General features: G+C 35.6%; 1 protein-coding gene across 1 annotated transcript in view; it reads left to right on the plus strand.

Moving 5' to 3' along the window:
* LOC135124442 (transcription factor IIIB 90 kDa subunit) overlaps positions 1 to 25,717 on the plus strand; it is a 105,168-nt gene that overhangs the window by 53,954 nt on the left and 25,497 nt on the right. The window contains exons 4-8 of the mRNA XM_064049496.1: positions 10,540 to 10,689; positions 10,843 to 10,936; positions 15,236 to 15,368; positions 15,428 to 15,518; positions 20,798 to 20,932. Of these exons, the coding sequence (XP_063905566.1) occupies positions 10,540 to 10,689; positions 10,843 to 10,936; positions 15,236 to 15,368; positions 15,428 to 15,518; positions 20,798 to 20,932 (603 nt within the window). The remainder of the gene's footprint in view (positions 1 to 10,539; positions 10,690 to 10,842; positions 10,937 to 15,235; positions 15,369 to 15,427; positions 15,519 to 20,797; positions 20,933 to 25,717) is intronic.

Raw genomic sequence — 25,717 nt, forward strand, 5'->3', positions numbered from 1 at the left:
TATGAATAACAATCATACATCCAACATTGGTCCTTCGAGCCGGATCTCTCGACATGTGTGATCCAGTGCTGTGAATTCAACAATAAAACGCGGTGGTGCCATTTTTCGACGCCTGTATCGGGAGACGTGATCTACCGGCCATCGGAGTTCCCTACCGGACAGGAGAGCAGCGAATCCAGCCCATCCAGTCGTTTCATCCAAGGTTCCAAGTGACCTTATCACGTTTTTGGTAATTTTCGACGCCTGTATCGGGAGACGTGACCTACCGGCCATCGGAGTTCCCTACCGAGCAGGAGAGCAGCGAATTCAGCCCATCTAGTCAATTCACCCAGGCTCCAGGTGATCTTATTACGGTTTTGGCAATTTTCGACGCCTGCATCGGGAGACGGGATCCAGCCATTGGAAATTCCCAACCGGACAGGAGAGCAGCGAATCAGTCTAGTCGTCCCAGGTGCCAGAGGGCCTTATTGCGGTGAGTGGGTTCCAACTATTCCTTTTCTTTATCTATTTCCGGTCAAGCACGCATTCGACCGTAATTGCACGTCATTTTATTTAAATTTCATTGGCAAGTACCATTTACCTTGCCCGAACTGTACCAGTTTTACGTATTTCAACTAAGCGGTTTTTCAAATGGTTATGACGCGTTCGCAAACTTTCGATGCTCCACACATGGCAGGCGCGGAAGGTGACGACAATGCCGAAACATTTTCGGACTCAAATCCTACACCAGAGGATGCAGGAAATTTACAAATTTTATTCTTAAAAAGAAATCGCATTCACGACGAAATATCGCGTTTCAAGTTGTGGTTTGAAACAAACAATCTAAGTACATCCGCTTCTCGACTAAGAGTAAGATTGCGCGATTTTGTACGTATTAAGGCTCAGTTTGACAAAATCCATTCTCAGATTGAAGCTCTTGATGACACCACCTCCGATTTAGAACAAGCTACCACAAGACTTTATTTTGAAAACGCGTATTACGATTTATGTGCAGATGTCGAAGATGCTATTGAACAAAAACGCGTTAACACATCTTCACCTGCACCGCAAGGTAACGCACCTACGAGCACACCGTCACCATCGGTGCAGTTGCTCCCGAATGTTATTAAACCGTTTAGCGGAATTTATACTGAATGGCTACCTTTTTATAATACACTTAAAACACAAAAGGTGTCTACATTTACAGCGGCAGTAAATCGCAATAGTACACAATCCACTTGTTATTTTTGTAAAAAATCTCATTTAATTTACAACTGTGTTACCTTTTTAAAACTCAGTGTTTCGGAAAGAAGGTGTCAGGTAGATAGGTTGAAATTATGTCAAAATTGTCTCAAACCATCGCATACGTCCGATAGCTGTAAATCTATGGCATGTAAATTATGCCAATTGAAACATAATACACTTTTACATAGTGACCAACCCTCCCATTCAAACGATGATAAGTCGCTCACAGCACCTGAAACACAACATGAGAACTATTTTATTAACAATGCCACTCAATTATCCAACGGACGATTTCAAGTCAGATTAACATTTAGCAAGTGTTTCCCAATCTTGAGGGATTCGAAAGAAATCGCGCTTCAACGATTGTACTCATCGGAACTTAAGTTCGCAAAAAATATTTTGTTAGAAATCAACTATCATAATTTTATAAAAGAAGACATTAATTTAGATCATATGCTTTTACTAGGTTCATTTACAGAGCAAAAAATCGAAAGTAAACCCCATCATTTTTTGCCTCATCATGCGGTTTCCAAAACTGACGGGGTCACTGAAAAGATTTGCGTAGTGTTTGATGGGTCAGTTAAACCATCAGTCGGAAAAAGCATAAATGCTTGTCTCAGTACAGGGTCAAAAGTACAAAACGACATTTCCGATGCAATAATTCGATCTAGGACGCATGAGGTCGCTTTTACTGCGGACATTTGTAACATGTATCATCAAATTTTAATTCATCTCGAACACAGACGATACGAAAAAACTTTGTGGTGGGATGATCCCGTGCTTTACCAAGCACGTGTCACTTTAGCCAAACGGGCTTCAAATACAAATTTGCTGAATGATTTGACAACTAACCACATCAATTTTCATTTCATTCCGCCTTCCGCGCCACATATGGGGACTATCGGGGAAGCAATGGTCAAATCTACGAAAAGTCAGTTGAAGCGCGTTACTGGTATATTTTTATTTAATTTGCAAGAAATGCAGACGTTGCAAATACAAGTCGAAACGTGTTTGAATTCGTACCCGTTAACCGCCATGTCCAAAGATCCAAATGACCTGACTCCTTTAATTCCCGGTCACTTCCTCGTTGGAACCCCTCTAACTGTTATGCCAGAGGATAACGTCACCACGGTCTCAACGAACCGGCTCTCCAGGTGGCAACAATTCAGCCGCACTCAGCAGCAATTTTGGAAACGGTGGACAGCAGAACATATGGGTCAACTTCATCATCGCCCAAAATGGACCAAGGCCAGCCGCAACAGCATAAGGTGGACGATTTGGTGGTCTTTAAGGAAGACCACACACCCCCGCTTATATGGACCACTGGGACGCGTTATTACTGTTCATCCCGGTCTACATGCCCCCATTCGCGTAGTGACAGTGAGAACCGCGCATGATGTGATTAACCTGCAAGTGACTAAGCTGTGTGTGCTTCCGACATAAACAAATGTGCAGTGTCTAAATTTACCCCTTTTTTTCTATATGTTCTGTACTCTATTTCATTGTCAATGTATGCACCTGTCATGTAGACACATATTATGTATTCCATATTTGCAATTGTTATACTTTGTCATGTTGAAAGTTAGTTCTTTCAAGGCGCCGGACCATGTTCGGGTTTCGGTTTTACCTACCAACCGCAACCCTTGTCAACAAGCGTCCCCAACTTTCTCTTTTACCTGCAATGTATCGCTTCCGATTTTAACAACTTTGTACATAGACTTCGAACCGTCAACAACAAGTAAATACAGTGTTACACAGCACATGTTTGTGTATCATTTATATCAATCTTTTTCGGTACGTATGTATGAATAACAATACATCCAACAGCAAGAGTATCAAAAACAACAGAGAAGAAACGAGAGAAAGGAAATAGAAAAGAGAATATGGGATGAAGAGGGAAATCAAAGATACAGAAGTAGACTAGAAAAAAAAAGAAATTCAAAGTAAAAAAAGATATAGAAGCTATGATAGCAGAGCTGGTCAACTTAATCGAAGAAGCTACGGGAAAAAGAAAGATACACATATGACAAGGGAGGAATAATAGATGGAACGGAGAATGTCGTCAATTGAAGAGAAAACCAAGAGAAAAATTAAGAAAATGGAAGAGTAACACGGGAAAGAAAGAAGAGTACTTAAAACCAAGAGACAATTATCGGAGAAAATGTGAAGAAAGAAAAAGAAAAAAACGGGAAGAAGAACTCCCTGAAAATAGAAGAAGTATGGAGGAAGACTGAAGTCAGTAGGAAAATCAAAATACATTAATGGAAAAGACACTTTATGAAATTACTGGGAGGTTGTGAGGAAAAATGCTACAAAATAAATGATGATGATGTTGTTTGATATTTATTAATGGTCAAAAAAAAAACCAATTACAATAATAAAAACATACAAAAGTTACAACACTAAATTAAAATCTTCCTGTGGATCGATGATTTAAACCTGGTGTAAGAAATTCCCACAAACTCAATTTCCTTATAGATAAGTGTCAGTCTAGCAAGACGACTAACAGGCGATTGAAACGCGTACAAAGTACGATAATATGGAATTGAAAGTAAGTGAGAATTTCTTACTTGACGAGATGGAACATGTATCATAAATAAAATTAAAATATTTGAACAAGTAACAATACCAGACAATACTTTATAAACAAAACCCATATCAAACATTATTCTTCTCTTAGAAAGTAACGTAAGCCCAAAATAACTTATTATTAGGGATGTGCCGATTAGTGGCCGACCGGTCGGATAAGCCGACTATTCGACCGTTTTTCATCGTCGGCTGCAGTCGGGACTGGTCGGCTAAACAGCCGATCGGTCGGCTTCTTTTATTAAAATTAAAATAGTATATAAAACAATTAAACCCGGTTTGCAGAACCTCAATTAAATATTTAATTGCGATTTAATTTTTAACCCCTCGTTGAAGTACCATGTGACCGACTCTACGCCAATCAGACGTCGCTAATGGCTTTGTTAAATGCGCGATCAACTTAATCTCAGTTAAAATATTGTATAAACTGGCCCTAAATTGTGTTATTCCTTATTTTTGTACTGAGTTACTAAAAAAAATTAAATGTTAAAATTATCCAAATAAATTTAACACATTTTTTGGAAAACAAAGGAACTTTAGTTATTCCCTTTATTAAAATAAAACAAATTTTTAAGGTAGTCAGAGAAATAGAAAAAAAACACACTGTCTGTCGCATTTATAAACCGGTTTTAGCAAAGCCGAATAGTCGGCCGACTAGTCGGTTTTTACTGGCCGAACAATCGGCTAGTCGGTTAGTCGGCCAGACCTACAGTCGGTACATCTCTACTTATTATCATAGTACCTATAATTATAGCTATTGAAAAATATTTTGAACTTATAGCACAGAAATTTGACGATTTTTTTTTAATTTTATCAATTCTTTGACTGTGCATCTTATAATAAGGAGACCATATAGTAACACCGTATTCGGGGATCGACCTTACAAAAGATGAAAACAAAACAATAAAAAATCTAAGATTTGTGAACTCACTACAGGTTCTTTTTACTAATCCTAACATTTTATTTGCTTTAGAAACAATATTATTTATGTGAAAAGTAAAAGAGAGTTAGTTTACTATCAATAGTAATTCCTAAATCACAAAAACTGGTCACATTTTCAAGAACAATAGAAGACAATGTATAATTATAATGTTCAGAACATAATTTGCGACTAAATCTTAAAACCTTACACTTAGGTATGTTAAATTATAGTCCATTTTTCTTACACCAAAATTCTAAAAAGTTCAAATCAGATTGTATCATATGACAATCAGAGGGGCAAGTAATTTTTTTTAAGATTTTTAAATCATCTGCAAATAGTAAAAACTGACTAGATTTTATAACATCTTTGATATCATTTATAAATAGAGAGAAAAGCAAAGGCCCTAAATGGGAACCTTGCGGAACACCAGAAGATGGAATTATACATTTTGATTTAAACCCATTTATAATTATAAATTGCCTTCGATTACTTAGATATGAATCTATCCATGATAGTAAAGGATCACCAATTCTAATCTTAGCCAATTTTAATAATAGAATACGAATATTCACCCTATCAAAAGCTTTTGCCAAATCAGTGTAAATAAAGGAATCACAATGACGGAAGAAATGTGGAGAGGTTCGGAAATAACAGAAGATGACAGATTGAAAGACTGAAAAGAGGAAAGGCACCAGGAGGGGATGGAATCCAGAACGAAGCGTGGATATTCGGGACAGAAGGAGTGAAAGAAAGGATAAGAGAAATAGTAGATGGAGTTTGGAAGGAAAAAGGGTTTCCTCGGCAGTGGAGAGAAGGTAATTCCATTATTTAAAAAGTGACAAAAAAGTGATGTGAAGAAGTATCGAGGGATTACCTTGCTCAATACGGCGTACAAGATATACGCAATGATACTAGATAAGAGGTTACGAAAGGAAATAAGGAAAAAAAATGTACGCATTGTTCATAGATTTCAAAGCGGCGTTTGATAGTGTGAATAGAGAGAAAATGTGGGAGTATTTGAGGAGAAAGGTAGTAGATGCGTACCTGGTAACGAAAATGGAAGAAATATATGAAGAAACAGTGAAGGAGAGTTTTTTTTTATATACAAAGAGAGGAGTGGGCCAGGGATGCCCACTCAGCTCCGCATTGTTTGCAGCTTATCTAGGAGATATAGATGAAATGTTCAGAAAAGCACAGACAGGAGGGGTGGTAGTGGGCAAAGAGAAAGTGTGGTCGTTGCCGTACGCAGATGCTTTGGTGATTGTGGCAAAGAAAAGAGAAGAAATGGAAACATTGATTATAAGTTTCGAGAAGTACGTACAAAAAAAGGAATTGGAAGTGAATGTGGAAAAAACAAAAATGGTGGTGTTTGGGAAGAAAGTAAAAAAGGAGAAGGAAGAGTGGGCATGGAGGGGGAAGAAGATTGAACAGGTGAAAGAATTCCAGTACTTAGGATATACATTCAAGAGCAGTAACTCAGATAGAGCGCATATTCAAGAAATGGTTCGAAAAGCGAACAAAGTGATAGGAATAGTACGCGGAATAGTTGAGAGAAAATTTGGACTTGATTATAAAAGAAGAATGATGATGTTTGATAGTTTGATCAAAAGTGTATTTATGTACGGAGCTGAGATTTAGGGATGGAGGGAATATGAAGAAATAGAGAGAGTGTAAGAAAAATACTTAAAATGGACATTGGGATTGGAAAAGTATACGCCGGGGTATATAGTGAGAGAAGAAACAAAAAGGGAGAAAATGAGAGTGGAAGCGGGTAAAATAGCAGTTGGATTTGAAGAGAAGTTTAGTGAGAGAGGTGATTGTAAAATATTGCAAGATTGTTGGAAAGAGATAAGAAAGGAACGAAAGAGACAAGTATCATGAAGGAAAGGGATACCTATGCATGTGAAGAAATAGAGAGAATGAGAGAAATGGGAAGGAGTATGAAAGAAGAACTGAGTGTAAGAGATAAGGATATAGATAAGCAAGAACGCAGATCGAGAATATCGGAGGAAAGTAGGGAAGAAGTGCTAAACGAGGATGGAAGAGGACTGGACTGGATGAAAGAAGTACGGTAAATAAAGGAAGGGGTGGGCAAGCAGAAAGAATAGAACAATTATTATTATTATACTTATAAAACTCGAATATTTATTTTATTTTATTTATTTTTATTGATTTATTTGCATTATGTAGATTAAGTTAATTTGTACCCCTACTAGGAATCTTATTAAATCAAACAGAAGTTAGAATTGAAAAATATTAAGAATCGTAAAAGAAACAGCTTCACTTTCAAAAATAGTAAACTGTCCATTACACGATTGGATGCAGTGGAATAATTCAAATAAATTTATACTCTAAACTTTACGTGACAAACCTATCTTTACCTAGCAGCGACGTAACGAAATATTGCCTCTATTCAAGTACGTGCACACTGAATTCACTCCTAGTTTAGGAAACGAAATTTCCAGTAGCAAATATGGTCACGGTTCAATATCAGTTATATCTAAGAATTGTGAGATTATCTGAACATTTTCAAGTAACAGAATTAAGTCAAGTTCTTCATTTTAAAACCATATTTACTACTTCATACATAAAAATATTAAATAGTAATATACAATTCAGTGGCGTAACTACCGGTGTTCCATGTGTTCGCCGGAACACGGGCCCGCTTCTTCAAGGGGCCCGGTCCGGTCACACGAACATTTTTTTTAATTGGATTTTTTGTATTATTGCGCAAATTACATTTGCGGTCATCCCAGGATCGATCGTTCATTGCTATTTACGATTTTTTTGCTGCAAAGGGCTGGCCCTCTGGCAGCATCTCAATATCATAGACTCAATAAACTCAGGTTTTAGCGACCGACATCGGCGGCTAGAAATGCATCAGCATCTGTTTCTAATAAACCTGTCGCACTGTCGCAATGCCATTGTGTCAAATCTAAAACACTTCATTTAGTAAATTACCAATCTTTAGCCGACAAAAATATGACTAATTTATGATTCAGGACAACAAAACACTTAAATTTTGTCCTCAGATCGTCAGTGAAACTTTATACTGTAAGACGGGAAAAAAAAAAATCTGTTTCAGTTGCGTTTTAGGAAAACTTTCGTATTTCCAAAAATGTTTTAATTTTGTGTTTGTGGTGCTTTTTTGGTATAATAAAATATATCTGATGTATGTTACAACTAATTTTTAATTCCCGAGCGTAAGCTAAGGAAGTATAGTAATTGAGTTCATCGGCTGAATTGCCACCTTCATATTTTCTCGACGTGTCATTAACTCATTACCTCTAGACTACGAAAAAAGTAGTCCCCCGTTTCCGCCTGTCTATCTGTCTGTCTGGTGTCTCTATCAATTTTTGTTAGACAAGTAATCTCTGAAACTACTGCACCGATTGTTATCAAATTTTGTATGTATATTAGGAATACCACCAATGGGATGATGTCATCTCCAAAATTTATAATAAAAAATTTTTTGAAATTTTTTCCTGCACCGTGTCGAATTTTTACCCCAGACATTAAGAATTTTTGGAAATATTTTGAAATATAACTTTGAAACTGCAAAACCGAATGCTCTGAAATCTAGTAAATATTTTAAGGATAACCATGGTAAATCGTTAAGCAAAATTTTTTCGTTTACCCACTCCCAAAAAATTGATGACATCATCTCAAAATTTTGCCGAGTAAATCCCATTCACAATGTGCAAAATATGATACCTGTGATTTATCATTGTATTAAAAGTTTTTAAATTTTTTAAACAGGGGAAAAATTAATGAAAGAGTCAATTTATTTTATTGATTAAATCAGGAACAGCTTACTCTCTTTTCCTAAAAATTTCGGAGTACAATACTGTTATCATTAGTATTACACTACACCTACCCAAAGTGATATAATCTATCGCTTTGCAAAAATGTTGATGACGTCATCACAGGGCGAGGGAAGTTATGTCGAAATAACTTTCGACCAATTTTTTAAGTAGAAAAAACACTGGACCGGAATTTATTACAGAATGAATACCTAGTACCTGCACTAGTTTCAATGAAATTATCACAGCATGTTTCATTTTTCTTTCAATCCCTCTTTCGGTGGCTTCAGCGGAAATATCTTTTTCGAAATTAAAAATGGCTAATTTTTTTTTAAGAAACACAGTGGGCCAATGCAGATTCTCTTTACTGGCTATTATCTCAATTGAAAATCAAATTGCCAGAAGCTTAGATGTGTCAAATCTTGTATCAACTTGTGTCCTTTGGAAAGCAAGAAAAAACAATTTTGAGATAAAAAAAATGGGCAATTTAATTTCTAATATATATTTTAATTATATGTATTTAGGTAGTTATTGTATTTTGTTTGTTTAATTCAGTGTTTCAGGTAGAATGATTTTTTTCTACTCATTAAGGTTGAAGTTTGTCATTTTCCCATCGCTGGCAGTGGATGAAATTTCATTTCACCCTCTAGTGGAAAAATACTCGGCCGTCTACGATTTTAACGGGTCGTCCAGCCTGAGCGTTTCGCAGCTAGCGAAACGTGTCGCGTATCGCCTGCACCGACCGCACCGTCCGCTTCGCGAGCTTCGAAAATCATGACGCCTAGGCTGGACGACCCGTTAGTGTTTGACGTTTAATACTGCTAGTTTACACAAGTGAAAACAATGAACATGAGTGAGACTGACGAAGTTTCTGAAGAAATTTTGAATGCTGCCAATGCGGCATTTTCGAATCTGATACCCGAAAAGTCTAAAAAGTTTTATGAGCTAACATACCGAAAATTTATGAAGTGGAGAGAGAGAAAACAATGCCGTTCATTTAATGAAGACGTTTTTGGTGCATATTTTTTTACTTTATTAGTGAATGCAGGCGGCGATATTATGATGTTAAAAAGACACGGTGGGTGGAAATCATCCACCGTAGCTGAAGGATACATCGACGAATCGTTATCTGCAAGAAAAGATATTGCAAACAGGTTGTTTATAGATAAACCATCAACTTCAACAAGTGCAGTTATTGATACAGGAAGCAGCCAACTAAGTTTAAACAAAGATACAAGTTCAAATAATACTTACGATAAAAGTGTAAATATTATTGGTGATAATTGCACAAATTGTTCTATTACAGTTAATGTATTTCAAAAATAAAATACCTACCATAAACAAACATTTATTTCCTAATTTCTTAGAAAAAATAGTATATGCAACTCGCGGATGAAGAAATTTCAACGGCTCGAGTTTCTTTTTCGCACTCGCTCGTTGCACTCGCTCGTGTGAAAAAATCACTCTCGCCGTTGAAATTCAACTTCATCCACTAGTTCCATAATGTACTATAATAAAATCCCTACTCATACTTTACTCATTATATGTATGTGCTCGTATTTTTAAATAATTTTTATTTCGCTGTTCATTAGGGGCCCCAAAGTGTCGGAAAACACAGGCCCGTACTTTGATTGTTACGCCACTGATATACATAATAACACTTCTTGTAAAATCACAAATTTGTTAAAACAACCAAGCGTACACATTGATGACGTCAGCAATATTTTTCCACTCGAGCAAGCTAATGAAAAACGGCAAACGTAGGAAATGTGGCGAAAACAGGTGTCCGTAAAACTTGAAATCCAAAAATGAAATTTGACTTTATTCGTTCGGAGAGATCGATTTAGTTTTCTGATGACGTCATTGTTAAAAAATAATAAAAAAATATCGATGTCTTCAAAACTCCGACATAAAAAAAAAATTTAAGTTGCCGATGCAATACTAAATCGACTTCTTGGAACACTTTCGTCAAATTTTATCTGAACCGATTTTTTTTTTTTTCAGATCCGTGTCTCTACATTCTGCGCTTCGCGGCCAAGCTCGAATTCGGCTCAAAAACACAACAGGTAGCCAACACTGCCCTCCGGCTCGTGCAAAGGATGAAAAGGGACTCGATTCACTCAGGACGGCGGCCCTCTGGCCTGTGCGGAGCAGGTAATCAATAACAATACTTACTTTATTAAATTTTCTCCAGAAACATTTACGTTTTCCACGTACCCAAATCGAATTACCGTGCGAACAACGTCGGCCGTTTTACTCCTTCAAAGAGCTCTGAGGAAATCTAAACCTTTGATTTTACGGTTGCAGCGCTCCTGATCGCGGCTCGTTTGCACGAATTTGGACGTTCGGCGAGCGATATTGTGAAGATCGTGAAAGTGCACGAGTCCACGCTGAGAAAAAGGTAAGAACGACAAATACCAACAAAATGTGTAGCTTGTTTACACAACCACGGGACTAGCTATACTGTTAATGTAGGTCGTGTATCAACAGAGATCTAATAGATATTAATTGTGAGTATTTAGCCGACTTAATAACGAAGAAGCAAGTATTTACATAGCAAGAAGAAATGTTGTTAGATTAATTTTGCTTCAATACAATAGTTAAACCGTGCTAGATTTAGTAGATATTAAAGAATATTATAATAGAATATTTAAATATCTAAATTTAACAGGAGCCAGTTTTTATTGCACCAACCAGTAGTTTGTCAAGATCTACTTGTTTATGTTCTACCCCTACAGACCTAAATAATTTTAACGATCTTCAAATCGTCAACAACAAATAATCGTAAACATTTCGTCAAATCATTCATGAATTATAAAAGTACAATGGGACCGCAAGGGAACCTTGCGAAACACCAAATGGAACATAAACGTTGAAATAAAGTTATCAATGCAAACTTGTTGGCACTATTTGTCTGACAGAAAAAATGTTAGCCACTTAAAATACCATCCGATGTTTCAAATACAATAAGCAAAGGCAAACAAACAACAGATTTATTATTTTTTATAAGAATTATTGCAACACTGTCAGGACCAGGAATACAGTTTAGAAATCTCATCGTAAACATCATATAATTTAATCTTTAAATCCGTGTCATTCACATAAGAATCAGTTTTGAAAGCATAAGCAAAGTTTTTAGAATCATTTCTTACATGGAAAATATACGTATTAACTGTATAACGTTAATTCCCCACAGACTTAAAGTTTAGTTTTGTCTAGATAATGCCAACGTGGTTGGCGAAAGGCGGCGACATTTTTTTTGTTTTTTTGATGTGGGGATTAAGTTCATATGTGGTAAAATATTAGCATCCCCACGTTTAGTGGAATCGTGACCAAAATTCATGTCGTTGTAGTACTCTCAAAAGTATATGTTCTGGAAATTTAGTATGAGTTACTATGGTGTCATTGGCATCTCAAATATATGCAACATATAGTCTTTCGCTGAGTTCCTTACGAGCTCTCAAAGATTCATGCGGCGGCACAATAATGCGTAGTAGTAAGCGAGGAAAGATAAGCTGTTCCGTAGTCTAGGGGTAAGGGCACCCGCCCGGCAAGCGGTAAACGTGCGGTTCGATTCCCATCGGAGAAGCAACATTTTTCTTCGCTTACCTACATTCGAAATACCAGTAGTCATGAAGTTTACCGGTTTTTTACTTCCCAGGCGTAAGCTAGAGAAGTATTGTAAAAGAGTACATTTTACGAATACTTAATTTCGGGTTTTCAGTACGTTTCACAACCCCTAGAGTATGAAAAATTTCTGACAGTCCGTTGTCTGTAGTCCTTTGGCAATATTATTAGATACATAATTTCCAAAACAGAGACACTTCTCCAACTAAGCCAAGCGACCACAAAATGTTATAATGCAAAATTGATGTTTTTTTGCGAAAATCCGGTTGCCTAGCGTAAAAAATCAAGGCGGATTCATAAAACCCAGGTACAAAAATATATTATATTATAAATTTGAATAGCATTTACTATGCAAAGTTTTGAAATGATGTCTTCATGCTGTTGGTATTGGTTAATCAGGTAACGTTTGATTAGAGTTTCTATCTACACAATATACCTACCATACATCTAAAACTCGACAAAAATCGGTCGACATAGACGACAAACAGACAACAGACGAAAACGGGAGACCTAGTTTTTCATATTCTACGTGTTATGAAACCTCGTGAAAACATGAAAGTAGCTGCCCATTGCATCATAAAATTCCGGAAGTCGTATCTTAGAAATTACAACTTGTGTTGTAGCAATCTTGTGTTTTAATACAATAACCCAAATTTTGCTTTGTTTTCATTTTCCCAAGTCAAGATACGACCTATTTTTCGGTCGAATTTGTTTTATCGACAAATTCTTGGGTAATTAGATCAGAAATTAAAAAGATTGGTCTAAGGTTATTTTGAAAGAACTTTCGTCGACAATGAAGTACAGTCAAACAAGTTAGAGCTTCGAAAAATTATGCTCCTAAAATTTAATTTTACGTATTTGACTTTTTACTTCCCAAGGGTAAGCTGAGTCCATCGTCCGAACTGCCACTTTTATAATTTCTCGACGTGTCATGGCCTCTAGAGTACGAAAAAAGTGGTCTCCCATTTCCGTATGTCTGTCTGTCTGGTGTCTGTATCCATTTTTATTAGACAAGTAATCTCCGAAATTACTGGACCGATTGTTCTCACATACTTATTGTATTAGGAATTATTAGATGGTTAAATGCTAACTAAAATTTCGCTAATCATCCCCACCACCAATGGAATGACGTCATCTGCAAAATTTATTATAAAAAGATCTTTTAAATTTCATAAAATAAGATACTTCTGCACTTGATATGGTGTGTGAATTCCTGTGTCGAATTTTCACCCTAAACCTTTAACCTTGAAATTACAAAACCGATTGCTCCGAAATCTTGTAAATATTTTAAGGTTAACGTAATCGTGGTAAATCATTAAACAAAATTTATTAGTTTATCCCCTCCCAAAAAATTGACGACGTCATTTAAATTTTTTCCGAATAAACCCTATCTAAAATGTGCAAAATATGATGAGTCTATACTATCATTGCATCACTCAATTTGGGAATACGTTGATCGGTGAATAAAATCGACGTGGGTTAAACTCAATAATTTATCTCTTAGTAACTCAAATTCACACGACTAATTATACAACGCTTACGTACAAAAATAATTCCTTGTAATAACAACTTGTCTGAACCAACTGAATAATAATCGTTCGCGAAGGTGGTCTCTATTTAAACCCATGCTTCATTCTAGATGTGCGGCGATCGAGGTCTTTCTGGAATACCAATCGCGAGTTCCCCTTCCAGGCTTTTCTGTAGCGAACGCCATCCGGCCGCGTCATCGACGATGAGTCATAAACGCCGTACATACCCGAACCCATGAAAGCGTCGCACCGGATCGGTGAATGGGTTTATTTCGTAACAATACTGTTATCATTAGTATTATCCAAAGTGCTATACGCTTCATTATATTTACTTTAACGTTACATACATATCTTTATTTATACTTATAATTTTATCGTTTTTCGAAAAAACCGGATTTCATTATATGTATTTCAGTGACGAAGGAAGTTCTGTCGAAATAACTTTCGACCAATTTTTTATGATAATTCCCATGAGTCAAAATAAAGCTATGTATCGACTGTTAAATTATAGGGAAAGAAGCATGTTATGTGTGTATTACAAGTGAGTTTTCCATAACAAAATTGTGTTATTACTTCATCATAACATTTTGCAAGGACACTTGTATCAATTCGAACAGGTGCAGCGTAATACTAATAACAACAATACTGCATTCTCAGAATTTCGGGAAAATATGTTGAGCCGTTTTTGATTTGATCAATAGAAAAAACCTATGGCCTGACTTTGATCCGCGGACCTCCCATCTAGAAAGCGGGCGCCAGACCACAAATGTGTTATGGAGGTTCGTATTAAGTGTCATAAGAACAACAGTTTAAACAATAGAAAAATATAATAATAAGACACAAAATCAAGGTAGATTTATAAACTACAATTACAGGAATATGTACTTTTACAAAATTTAAATGACTTTACTCAAAAACATTTCGCGCGCACGTTATCAAATTGTGGCTGAGGATGATCCATCTGCACGATACTCCTAAAAAATATAGAAAATTTGACGACAATCGATCAAGTAGTTTCGAAGATTCTAATAAAAATCGACACGGACGACAGACAAACGGAAACGTTTTCTAGGGGTCATGAAACGTCATGAAACATAAAAGCAGTCATTCACCGGATGGACTCTGTTATCATACTTCCTTAGCTTACGCTGGGGAAATAAAACTCATCCGGCAGAATATAGAATTTTTGGTTCATACTTATGGTTGATGTTTGTGGTTTTTGCGAGTGACACTTGTCAACAGATTATTATAACAGGGATTCATTTATGTATTTTAGTCGTTATTCTATGTATTATTGTTATTATTATAAAAAAAATAAGGGTCAAACTGTGCGTGTTCAATAGTTAAACTTGGACTCTCACACCTTGGAAGGAAGTATGTTTTAAACTGTTTTATGAAAGTCTTGCTGTCGCTGCTCGAATTCTCCCTGTCGCCTTACCCATGATTGATCCCGGCCCGTGCGTCCCCTAGCCACTCTCCAAAGCACACCGTGTTTACCGAAACACTTGACATTTCACATAACCCGATTGCGATTTCTCTTGTAGACTGATCGAATTCGGCGATACTCCGAGCAGCGCTCTGACGCTGGAGGAATTCATGACCGTCGATTTGGAAGAAGAGCAGGATCCTCCGTCGTTCAAAGCAGCGCGGAAAAAGGACAAGGAGCGCCTGCAAAGGGTAACACTCGAATTAGCGTCGTTTGGACGGCGATTTGTTTACACAGTTTTCTTTGGCAGCTGATGGAAGAGGAAGCGGAGAGTATCACGGAACTACAGCAGGAAATCGAGATTCAGCTGAATACGGACGCGAAGAAGAGGGTGCGGAAAAGTAAGTGGATCGTTAACCCAATTTCCGCGGAAAGAAGCGTTTTAAAACGGGCCGTGCCGTAGATTGAGTAGTGGAATCAGTTAATGGAAATTTTAGTTTCTGTTTTGTATTCGCTGATACAAGTATGCGGTTTTTGTTCATTTTATTTACATATTATCGCAAAATAAGCGTGCCGTCGATTCCCAAGAAGAAAAACAAGTTTTCAAACCTGTTCACCTCAAGCAGACAATATTGGTATTTTCATTTCACTGATAAAAAAAAATTAGCTAATGTAATTAAAATCAATGGAAAGTAACAACTTTGTTCCGCAACCATGTCGTTAATAAGTCAGAGAAAGGGTAAAGGACGCATGCTAGGTCCCTTAGGAACGCCGTAAGTTGGTTTAATAGCGTTTAATATATAATGATAGTATTTAATATCGCATTCTCTATTAAACTTCCTAAAAGCCACGATGTTGTTAATAAATAACAACAAAGGTAAAGGATTCTTGTATTCGTGTTAAATATGACTATAACCACCTTAATAAAAATCCAGGGAAATTGTAGGATCGCGATTTTTCAATATGGCCTAAATGTCTGCAAAGTGATTAACAAATAAAACGAAAAATAAGGACCCCAGACCGGAGCTCTGAGGGAGTACCTACGTCATTGGTGGTGTAAAAAGAATCAGCGATATCATTGCTATAAAAAAGAAGCTGAAAATATTTAAATTAGGTCCCTGAGGAGCACCGGAGACAAAGCATAAGAATGCAATTTGTCGAATAAAATAGAGTGATCAATTTAATTCGCTCAAGAGAGATTTGGAGACGCGGCCGACAAATAGCTTTGAATAACTAAACAGTTGTAATGTCGTTAAGTCATACGAGAATCGATAAAGGACTCAGAATGGATTCTTGAGGAACGCCAAGCGTTGGATTAATTAAGGTTGACGCAAACGTGGAGTAGATGTCATTAATAAATAAGAGAAACCGTGCAAGACCTAGAATGGATCCCCGAGGAACTCTGAAGTTAATGTAGTGACAAAGGCACGAAATTCAAAATTTTTATTTTCTAAAAGATACTAAGTTTGAGTAAACTGAACAATTCTAATCATTTTCAGACGATCTTTTCATCGTAGAAAAATAAAAGATTGTCACTAATAAATAAGGGAAATAAAAAATAATTTTAATTAGATCCCTGAGGAATACCAGAAATAAAGGAAACATGAAAGGTTTTAGAATATATCCTTGAGGAACCCTAGCAGATGAATTAATTAATTTTTAGATTGAAATTATTGTTTTCCGCTAAATATGAACTGGAAGTTGCTGATTAAGATTCAAATTGTTTATAATTTAAAAGTGTTTTAGGAAATTCGAAAAAAAAGTTTTTATTTACTGTTGTTGTTAGAGAAGTATCAAAGAATGGCATCGAGTGTCTTTAAGTTATGCCAAATGTCATGTTAATAATTTATAACAACTATTTTACGAAGCTGATAAATAAGACAAACTGAAAAATAAATTTATAGCAAATTTTTAGTGTTAACAATATTTATGACGTCGTTAATTATGTGAGAGAACCGGTAGAGGACTCCGAGTGAATTGTTGAGATTCCAGTCGATGAACTAATCGTACAAATACATGTAAACATAAATGGAATTTGGAATGGGTTGCAGTTATTAGTTATTATAAAGGCGTAATTAGTTATCCATAACATTATTAAATAAAAAAAAACACTAAATGCCCCAAAGTGGATGTCCAAGTGGCTTTTACACAAATTTTAACCGTTTAAAATTCATAGTCGTAATTTATTAAAGAATAAACAAAAATTAAAAATTGCGATATATAATTAGTCATTTTGTAATAAATAGAGATACAGAAAATTAATAAAGATTTAGATCAAACATAATGTGCTAACCCCTTATCACGAAGAGACGATACGGTCGCAAACTCGTGGTTGGGTCTCGACTATTGGGCCAAGTCGACGGCGTGACGTCATCCCGACCGCCCCTGACTTTTATTCTAGGCCTGCATCCTTTGTGCAGATGGCGCGACCGCCAGCTCGACAAGGAACCGCGCACTCCGCTTCCCCCACGTGTTATTGTGTTATTTACCTCAATTCCATTTAAATGGTCAATTTCTCTCAACTCTGATATCAAGTACACTCGAACAAGTATTAAAGTTTCAAAAAGAGCAATAAACAACATTTAAATTCGCCATACACTCTCGTAAAGCTTTTAAACAGCAAAGAATTCTTATCTGACATTAAGATTGGGCATCAAACAATTCATATGACGGAAGCATTAATCAACAAAATATTTACATGAAAAAAAAAAATTATTCAGCAGCCATTGTTTTACATTCCCCCAAACAAACACAAAAAAACATAGCAGGCGATCTGGAGGTTCAGGCGTCGTTAAAAAAATGTAAAAAATATGTCTCCCAGAAATGCGATCAATCTTGTGGCGCTGTGCATATAAAATGGTCTAACTCAAAGGAATAAAATACACGTCCCACATTACCACACATGTTGTTAATTTGTTCAACGAGATTTTACAATTCAAATATGTGCTCGGTTTGAAAATAAACTTTCAACATAGCTGCCAGAACAAAGAATTTACCTGATGTTAAATTATGCCACACTTTATCAACGATTCAAACAAAGAATTTACATTATGTTAAGTTATGCCACACTTTATCAACCATTCAATTGTGAGAAAAATTTCTGAAATTATTATGGCTTTTATGGCCAAAAGTGGAAGACTTACTAGCTGCGAAAAAAAAAATCGTAATGCCTAAAACTAAAATCATGTAACTTACAACGTCTAGAAAAGCAAGGTACGTCAAAATAGAATTTATGCAAAGATACATTTTTTGAAAACTTAAGAGCACAGTTATATATTTAACAGTTTGCTGATTATTGTCTTGTGAATGCATTTACGCATCTTTTTATACATTGCACATGACCACTCCAAAATTGATAAAGTTGTTTTTTTTTTAATTCCGAATAAAAGAGCTACTTCAGAATTATAATACTTAGACACTGATTTTATCTTGATAATGATCAAAATCGCATTATTCTCCAATACTAGGACTCAAATTAGTCAGTTTTATTATTTCCGCGTACTAATTGATCTATTGTAGATTAATGTAGATAAGAACTGCACTAAAATTTTCGCAGAAATCTTTTGCGAGAAACGTATTACCAGGTAAACAAAAAAAAACTTAAATGTTGTTTCGAGTGTGTATAATTTTTGTTTTGTTTTTTAATATATAGAGTTTTCTTTCAACAGCAGGATAATTAAACATGTTTTCAGTTTTTTGTTGTGAAAAGAAGTCTTCATACATTAAAAAAACAATGGACAAAATATAAGCCCCACCCACCCACCCCTTCTCAATTGTGATGAATGTTTTATTCATCGTGAGTTGAAGGGCGGAGTTTCGTTGCAAAATTCTCATTTCTCTACAAGAAATTACATATGAAATTCATCACAGTTGAGAATGGGGCGGGTGGGGGAATTAATTTTTGTTTTGTTTTTTAATATATATTGAGTTTTCTTTCAACAACCAAATAATTAAACATATTGTGAATTTCTTGTAGGGGAAAGGAGACTTCGTATACTAAGAAACAATGAACAAAATATAGGCCCCGCCCACCTACCCATTCTCAAGTGTGATGAATGTTTTATTCATCGTGAGCTGAAGGGCGGAGTTTAATCGCAAAATTCTCATTTCTCTACAGGAAATTACATATGAAATTCATCACAATTGAGACTTAATCTTTGTTTCGTTTTTTAATGTATAGAGTTTTCTTTCAACAACAGGATAATTAAGCATGTTTTCTGTTTCTTGTTGGGAAAAAAAGACTTTGTAGATTAAGAAAACATTGATAAGATATATGAGATTTTACAATTCAAATATGTGCTCGGTTTGAAAATAAACTTTCAACATAGCCGCTGCCAGAACAAAGAATTTACCTGATGTTAAATTATGCCACACTTTATCAACGATTCAAACAAAGAATTTACATTATGTTAAGTTATGCCACACTTTATCAACCATTCAATTGTGAGAAAAAATGTCTCGGTGATGTGATGATGATAACGATGATAACTGCCTAAAGAGAAAAATTTAATCCCCCCGTACCTCAGTTCACAATATTATGAATTCTAGCGCACTTTGCACGGTCCTTTTCCTAAAGTGGGACGACGTGAGGTTAATTTAACGGTCGTAAATGAACTATTAAATTTTGTCACCACAATGACAACGCAATTTTCAGGTCGTGTGTATCATAGTTTAATGAATAGTAATTTACACAACTAGTTCGGGATAGCCTGCTTCCCGCATGAACGCTTGTTTGCGGCACGACCGAAGGGAGTGCCGCATTTGCGTGAATGCGGGAAGCAGGCTCACGAACGTGTTGTGTACAATATTTTTTGCGACGAATAAACCTTTAAACTGAAGAGATTAACTGTGAGTTATTCATAAACAACGCCATTGACAGCGCCGTTAACACGTCACAATGTTGACACTACCCGAGTATTTTAAGGTTACCATGGCAACGGGAAGTTAAATGCACGTGTGCGGGAAATTCGACGTCCCGCACTCTGGTGAATGCGCGAAAGCTATCAAAAAAGGTCATGAGTGCAAAAAAATATTTAACGGGTTAAAACAAGTGTGGAAAGCGCTAATGAAAATCAAACAAATCAAAAGAAATGGAAGTTGCGACATCCTTAAGAAAGAGTGCTGTATAAAATCTATATATAAAAGAAAAATTACAATATCGCTGACAGACAAACAGATAACTCAGACGAGAACCAAATAACACCTGAAGAAAACACAAGTCTTTTGTAATTGCATAAAACAATTTTTTAATTAATGCTAAAGCATAAATTCAATTATGCATTTTACGAACAACATATCGTTTTCAGTTTTATTTACCTCACTCCTCAGGTACTTAATATCACAATGACCTTTTGCATCTGGCATTCCTACAGCCAACAAGTCGCTTTACGACACACCTCTTGCTCCCCAAGGCCACCCCGGCACCAAATTAGTCCTCACACTATACAATATTCAAATCAGTGAAAGTTCCTCCACATTTTTACATTCATCTCTGTTTCAAAAGCCGCCACATTCCCGAACACCGAAAACCCATCCCACGTGGAAAACCGGGCGGAAGACGTATCATCCGAGTGATTCTTCCGGTTCCCGTATTTACAAAAATCAAACGCTCGTTCGCCCTTTTATTTTCGTTGAGTCGGTGTTAATTAAGTCGCTCGAGGCAACTTTTTTCATGTTTCAGAGGACAGAGATGCGGAGGAGATCCAAGAAACGAACAGGTTCATCCAGGAGTCGACGATGGGCACGATCAACCAGATCATCCAGGAGGAAGTGGTGGAGGATCCGGGAGACGCGAAGCAGCCGGTCAAAGAGCTAGGTAGGTGGAAGGAGGCGGTTTTATGAGGTCGTAAATGCGAAGTGATTTCTTTAGTTTGGATAACTGTAGAGGTCTAGGAAATGATGACATCAAGGATCAAGATGTTTTTGTTTGTTCTGTAGTACGTGCACCGTTTGTGCTTTTTCGTGCGAATTTTGATTAGGTGTTTCTAAAAATCTGCGCCAGGATGAATACTTGAATTTGGTAGTTCCACGATTTTTTTTTCTAATGATAAGTGCTTTTTTGCGAAAATGACAATGATCATGCAATTACATCTAAATTTCTCTTTTCAAAAACGGATGTAGTACAGGGCTCTAATTTAGACCCACCGTTTTTCTTGTTATATATCAGTGATTAATTAGTGACTAATTTAATTTTAGTCTGAAAGGTAGTTATTTATCTGTGTGTTAACCCTTGTTGTATCCCCATCGACGAGCCGTTTCCAAGACCTGGTCATCCGACGCCGCCCCCGCAAATTTACCCACCCATAATGACGAAATCCACTTATCTCCTTAAAATGTAATTGGCGTTCGTGTTTTACAATATTGGCTTACAAATATCGTGAACATCCCGCATTATGGATTATTGTTTACACCGCGAACACTTTGACAGCAATTAATCATGTTATTCTCGTTATCATTTTAGCATGGGTTTTACGTTTACGACGCATCACTCGTTCCACATAATTTGTTTTTATTGGCAATTTTGATAAAACGGCTCTCTTACAACTCCGGCGTCACGGGCGAATTTAAGCCGTCGCTCGATGCCGCTTCAAATAGTGCTACGTCCGGTTTTTAAGTTTCATATTAAAAAATTAATATTTACTCGCGGAAATCCTCGCCGGAGCTTGTTTGATTTCATAATGAATTTTGCTGCTTCTTTTGCGGCGAAGAGCTTTCTGGATGTTTTCGGACGGGTGGGAGGAATACGGTGATCGGGGATCGAAATTCTGAATTATGGAGTCAGACGGGATGTAGTTAGATCCCGGTTGGATGAATAACATTTTCGTATTGATGTATGAGTAGTTGTGGCGGTGCAGCTCCACGCTTGAGTTGCGTTTCGTTGCGAAATGTGCTGAAAAATGTGGTAATTAGGCAAAAGTAGCGTACGTTTTCTGTAAAATGGCATGTTATAAAAGTTGAGGAATCGATACTCTAAAAAATTAATTAGCGAAAAAATCAATCAACAGTTGCGACGTGGAGGAACAAGATATTTCTTAAGATATTTTTAAAAGCTTCCAAAAAAATTTAACACTCAAGGAAACCAGCGATGACGTGATAACAGCAGTCAGCTTGTTAAAGGAAAATTTACAATTATCAGAAGTTGTCGAACTTGAGAAAACTAGAGCAAGTTCAAGAGACACGAGTGTAAAGTATCTGTAATTTGTTTTCAAATTTCATTCAATTTTAGAACTTGTTGGGGTTGGGATTAACATTTATCATTAATTACTGTTGAATCTCATATTTTAATAATTATATTGTTTAATTCGATTAATATACAGGCTGGTCAAAAAATTAAGGATAAGCTCGAAAAAAAAATGGTTAAAAAAAATCCCTGGACCAAACTTTTGAAAAAAATTAACTTCAAAGTTAAAGAATTAACTCCGTAATACTGAGTTGTTTTAATGAACTGCATGTCTAATAGACAGTTATAACTAATTAATTATTAATAATAATTTCCTAGAATAAGATCCACAATGTCATTTTTACTGTACAGTTATTTACAAATACACAACACGATAGGATTGTATTTTTTTTATGGAACGTCTGTATAATTTTACCTCGATTTAAATACTTTACCAAAAGCTCTTTAAACAACAATTCTCGCGCCAAAAAACGTCAGGCGTCTTCGAGATTTTGTCAAAATTTTTGAAAATAAAAACCAGGATTCTTGAAGTTTCTTTAAAATTGTTTTAAAAAATTTGATTCTTTTATTGTTGATAGTAATTCCTATACAAAATGTCCCAGATAAAACTCGCGCCCCTATATCTTGAAAACGGATAGAGATATTGAAAATTCTGTGAAAGCGTGAATTTAGTCCATTGCAAATATGACATTATAAAAGACTTGCATTTGGCATTTTGCATTTAGGACAGAAGGGTTCTGATGGTCCAGCATCACAAGCATATCCGTTTAAACCGTCTCTCCACAAGTACAGACGTTGTAAAATTTATTTCATTATCAATGAGAATAGTGCTATCTGCGCAATATGCGTAGTATGTAAAATGTTGATGTTTATACATCGGAAGAATGTCACGTAGACATTTGTTTGATTTGAATGAGTTTATGGCCTCACAACACATGACTAAAATTATTCATAAGCCTCAATTGAACAAAATATTCTGAATGTTATTATTATGATTCTTACCTTATTATTATTTTTTTGTATAAAGACGAGCGTATTCTCACATTGTCGCTGGTTCTTAATTAGATCAATAATAAATTGACTGAATCATTATTTTTTTTGAGTCACCCTGTATAAGCACATCTAAAAAGCATGAATGCAGTAATAAATTACAAGTACAGTCTAATCATATTTTGCACATTTTCGAAAGGATTTATTCGGCAAACTTTTGAGCTGACATCATCAATTTTTTGGAGGGGAGAAGTAAATATATCCTTATTTTTAATTTATCATCACTTTGAAACATCTGCAAGATTTCAAAGCATTCGGTTTTGCAAATTAAAAATTAAGTTGCAAAATGTTGTTTTATAATTTTGATTTTTTGTACAAAAATCTGGACGTTTCGGGTAAAAACTCAATACGGAGTCATAAAGTACAGGTGTATGACTATGTTATTTTATACAATTTAAAACCTATTTACTGTATTTACTATGTACAATTTCGAAGTGACGTCATCACATTATTGGTGGGGGTGATTAGAAAAAATTTGGTAAGCGTTTTACCATTTACATGATATCCCTAATATGAATACAAAATTTGACAACAATCGACCCAGTACTTTCGGAGATTATGTGTCTAATGAAAATCTGGGACGACAGACAGACGGACAGACAGGCAGACGGAAACGGGAGACCTATTTCTTCGTATTGTAGGTGTCATGAAAGGTCGGGAAAACGTAAAAGTAGAGAGTCGGCTCCTTCACTTACGCTCGGGGAGTAAAAAATTAATCAAAAGTAGAGCATTTAGTGTCCGTCATTCATAAATCACGGCCTTCGCCTTTTATTGAGTACAGATTTCAACACTTAAAAAATTCGGAATGTACAAGTACAGCGTCGGTTGTTTATAAAATACGGCATTCGTTTTATTTCGACAAAACTTTCCTCGCCCCTGACGTACAATAAAACATCCATCTCATCAGAAAAAGTATAAAATTTGATTTTGAGAATTTTATTTTCTAATAAATTAAACTAAATATATGTATGTAATGTTAAAGTGCTATACGTATGTTTCAAATGAATTTTTCCTTTATAAAATTTTGTGATGACGTCATCAACACGAATATCAGTTTAGATCGGTGTAATACTAATAATAACATATTAATTTTCGATAAAATGGAGTAAGTCGTTCCTGATTTAATCAGTAGAATAAATTGACTCATTCACTATTTTTTTTTGGGTCACCCTGTAGAAGCAATTCTAAAAAATATTAATGCAATGATAAATCACAAGTATACGCGGATTCAAAATTAAATTGCAAAATGTTGTTACACAATTGTGTTTTTTTTTTACAAAAATCTAGCTGTCTTGGGTAAAAATTCAACCCGGGTTCATAAACTACATCTGCAGGACCGTGCTATTTTATATAATTTAAAACCCGTTTGCTGTGTACAATTTTATGGTGACGTTATTGTTGATGGAGATGATTAGACAAAGTTTGGTTATCGTTTTACCGTCTACATTATCACGAACGGACAGACAGACGGGTGGAAACGGAGACCTACTTTTTCGTACTCGTGGGGCCACAACACATCGAGAAAATACGAAAATGTCCATAAAGTAAAGGCGGATTCATGAACTACAAAGATAAAATTATGTTATTTTATGAAATTTAAATAAATATGCGATTTTGAAGTAACGTTATTATATTGTTGGTAGGAACGATTAGACAAATTTTTGTTAGCGTTTTACCACAGCATAGATATCAATCAGTAGAGACAGCTCGTGTCGGCGCCTTTGTTCTTCCTGACCCGAATTTTAAGCCGTCATGGGTGGTCGTTGCCTAAACTATTCCTAGATGTCGCCACCCAATTTAAAAAGTATCACTTGATTTACAATTTCAAAAATTGATTCGTGTACGCAATTTATTGCAAACTGTCTAGTTTGCTCAAATCGTATAATCGTGAATCGCAATAAGAAAAAAGAAAAGTCGATATTTAATTTATAAACACGATCATTTGTTACAGTTTTTATTTTATTACTTATACAATTTGACAATTCGCAGATTCTTTCCCCGAATACTTGAGGTTTAATTATCATTGTAAAAATAATGTAATAAATTCATCTAAAAAGAAAGAGGTTTATTTAAGAAAAAATAAATAAAATAAAAATTAAATTACAAAAAGGAAAAAAGTTAAGGCTGCCAAATTATTTTTTTTCTATTAATTTTTTCACCTTTGGCATTTGTAAATTTAAAGCTAGCATTTACAAATTTTAGTGCATAAAATAATCTCATCCTAGCATACAAAGCAAGCAAATAATCGTATGGAAAGTTTTGGCATGGATGAACAAATGTAGCTTGCTTATATAAATTTAAAAATTTTAACAAAGTAGTTGTTTGTAAAATTATATTTTCAAAATTTTCACTAAAATTTTGCTCTAATTC

Source organism: Zophobas morio, unplaced genomic scaffold, assembly GCF_036711695.1.
Source record: "Zophobas morio isolate AGI-343-1 ecotype UQ-CSIRO unplaced genomic scaffold, CSIRO_AGI_Zmor_V1 ptg000007l, whole genome shotgun sequence".
Taxonomy (NCBI): domain Eukaryota; kingdom Metazoa; phylum Arthropoda; class Insecta; order Coleoptera; family Tenebrionidae; genus Zophobas; species Zophobas morio.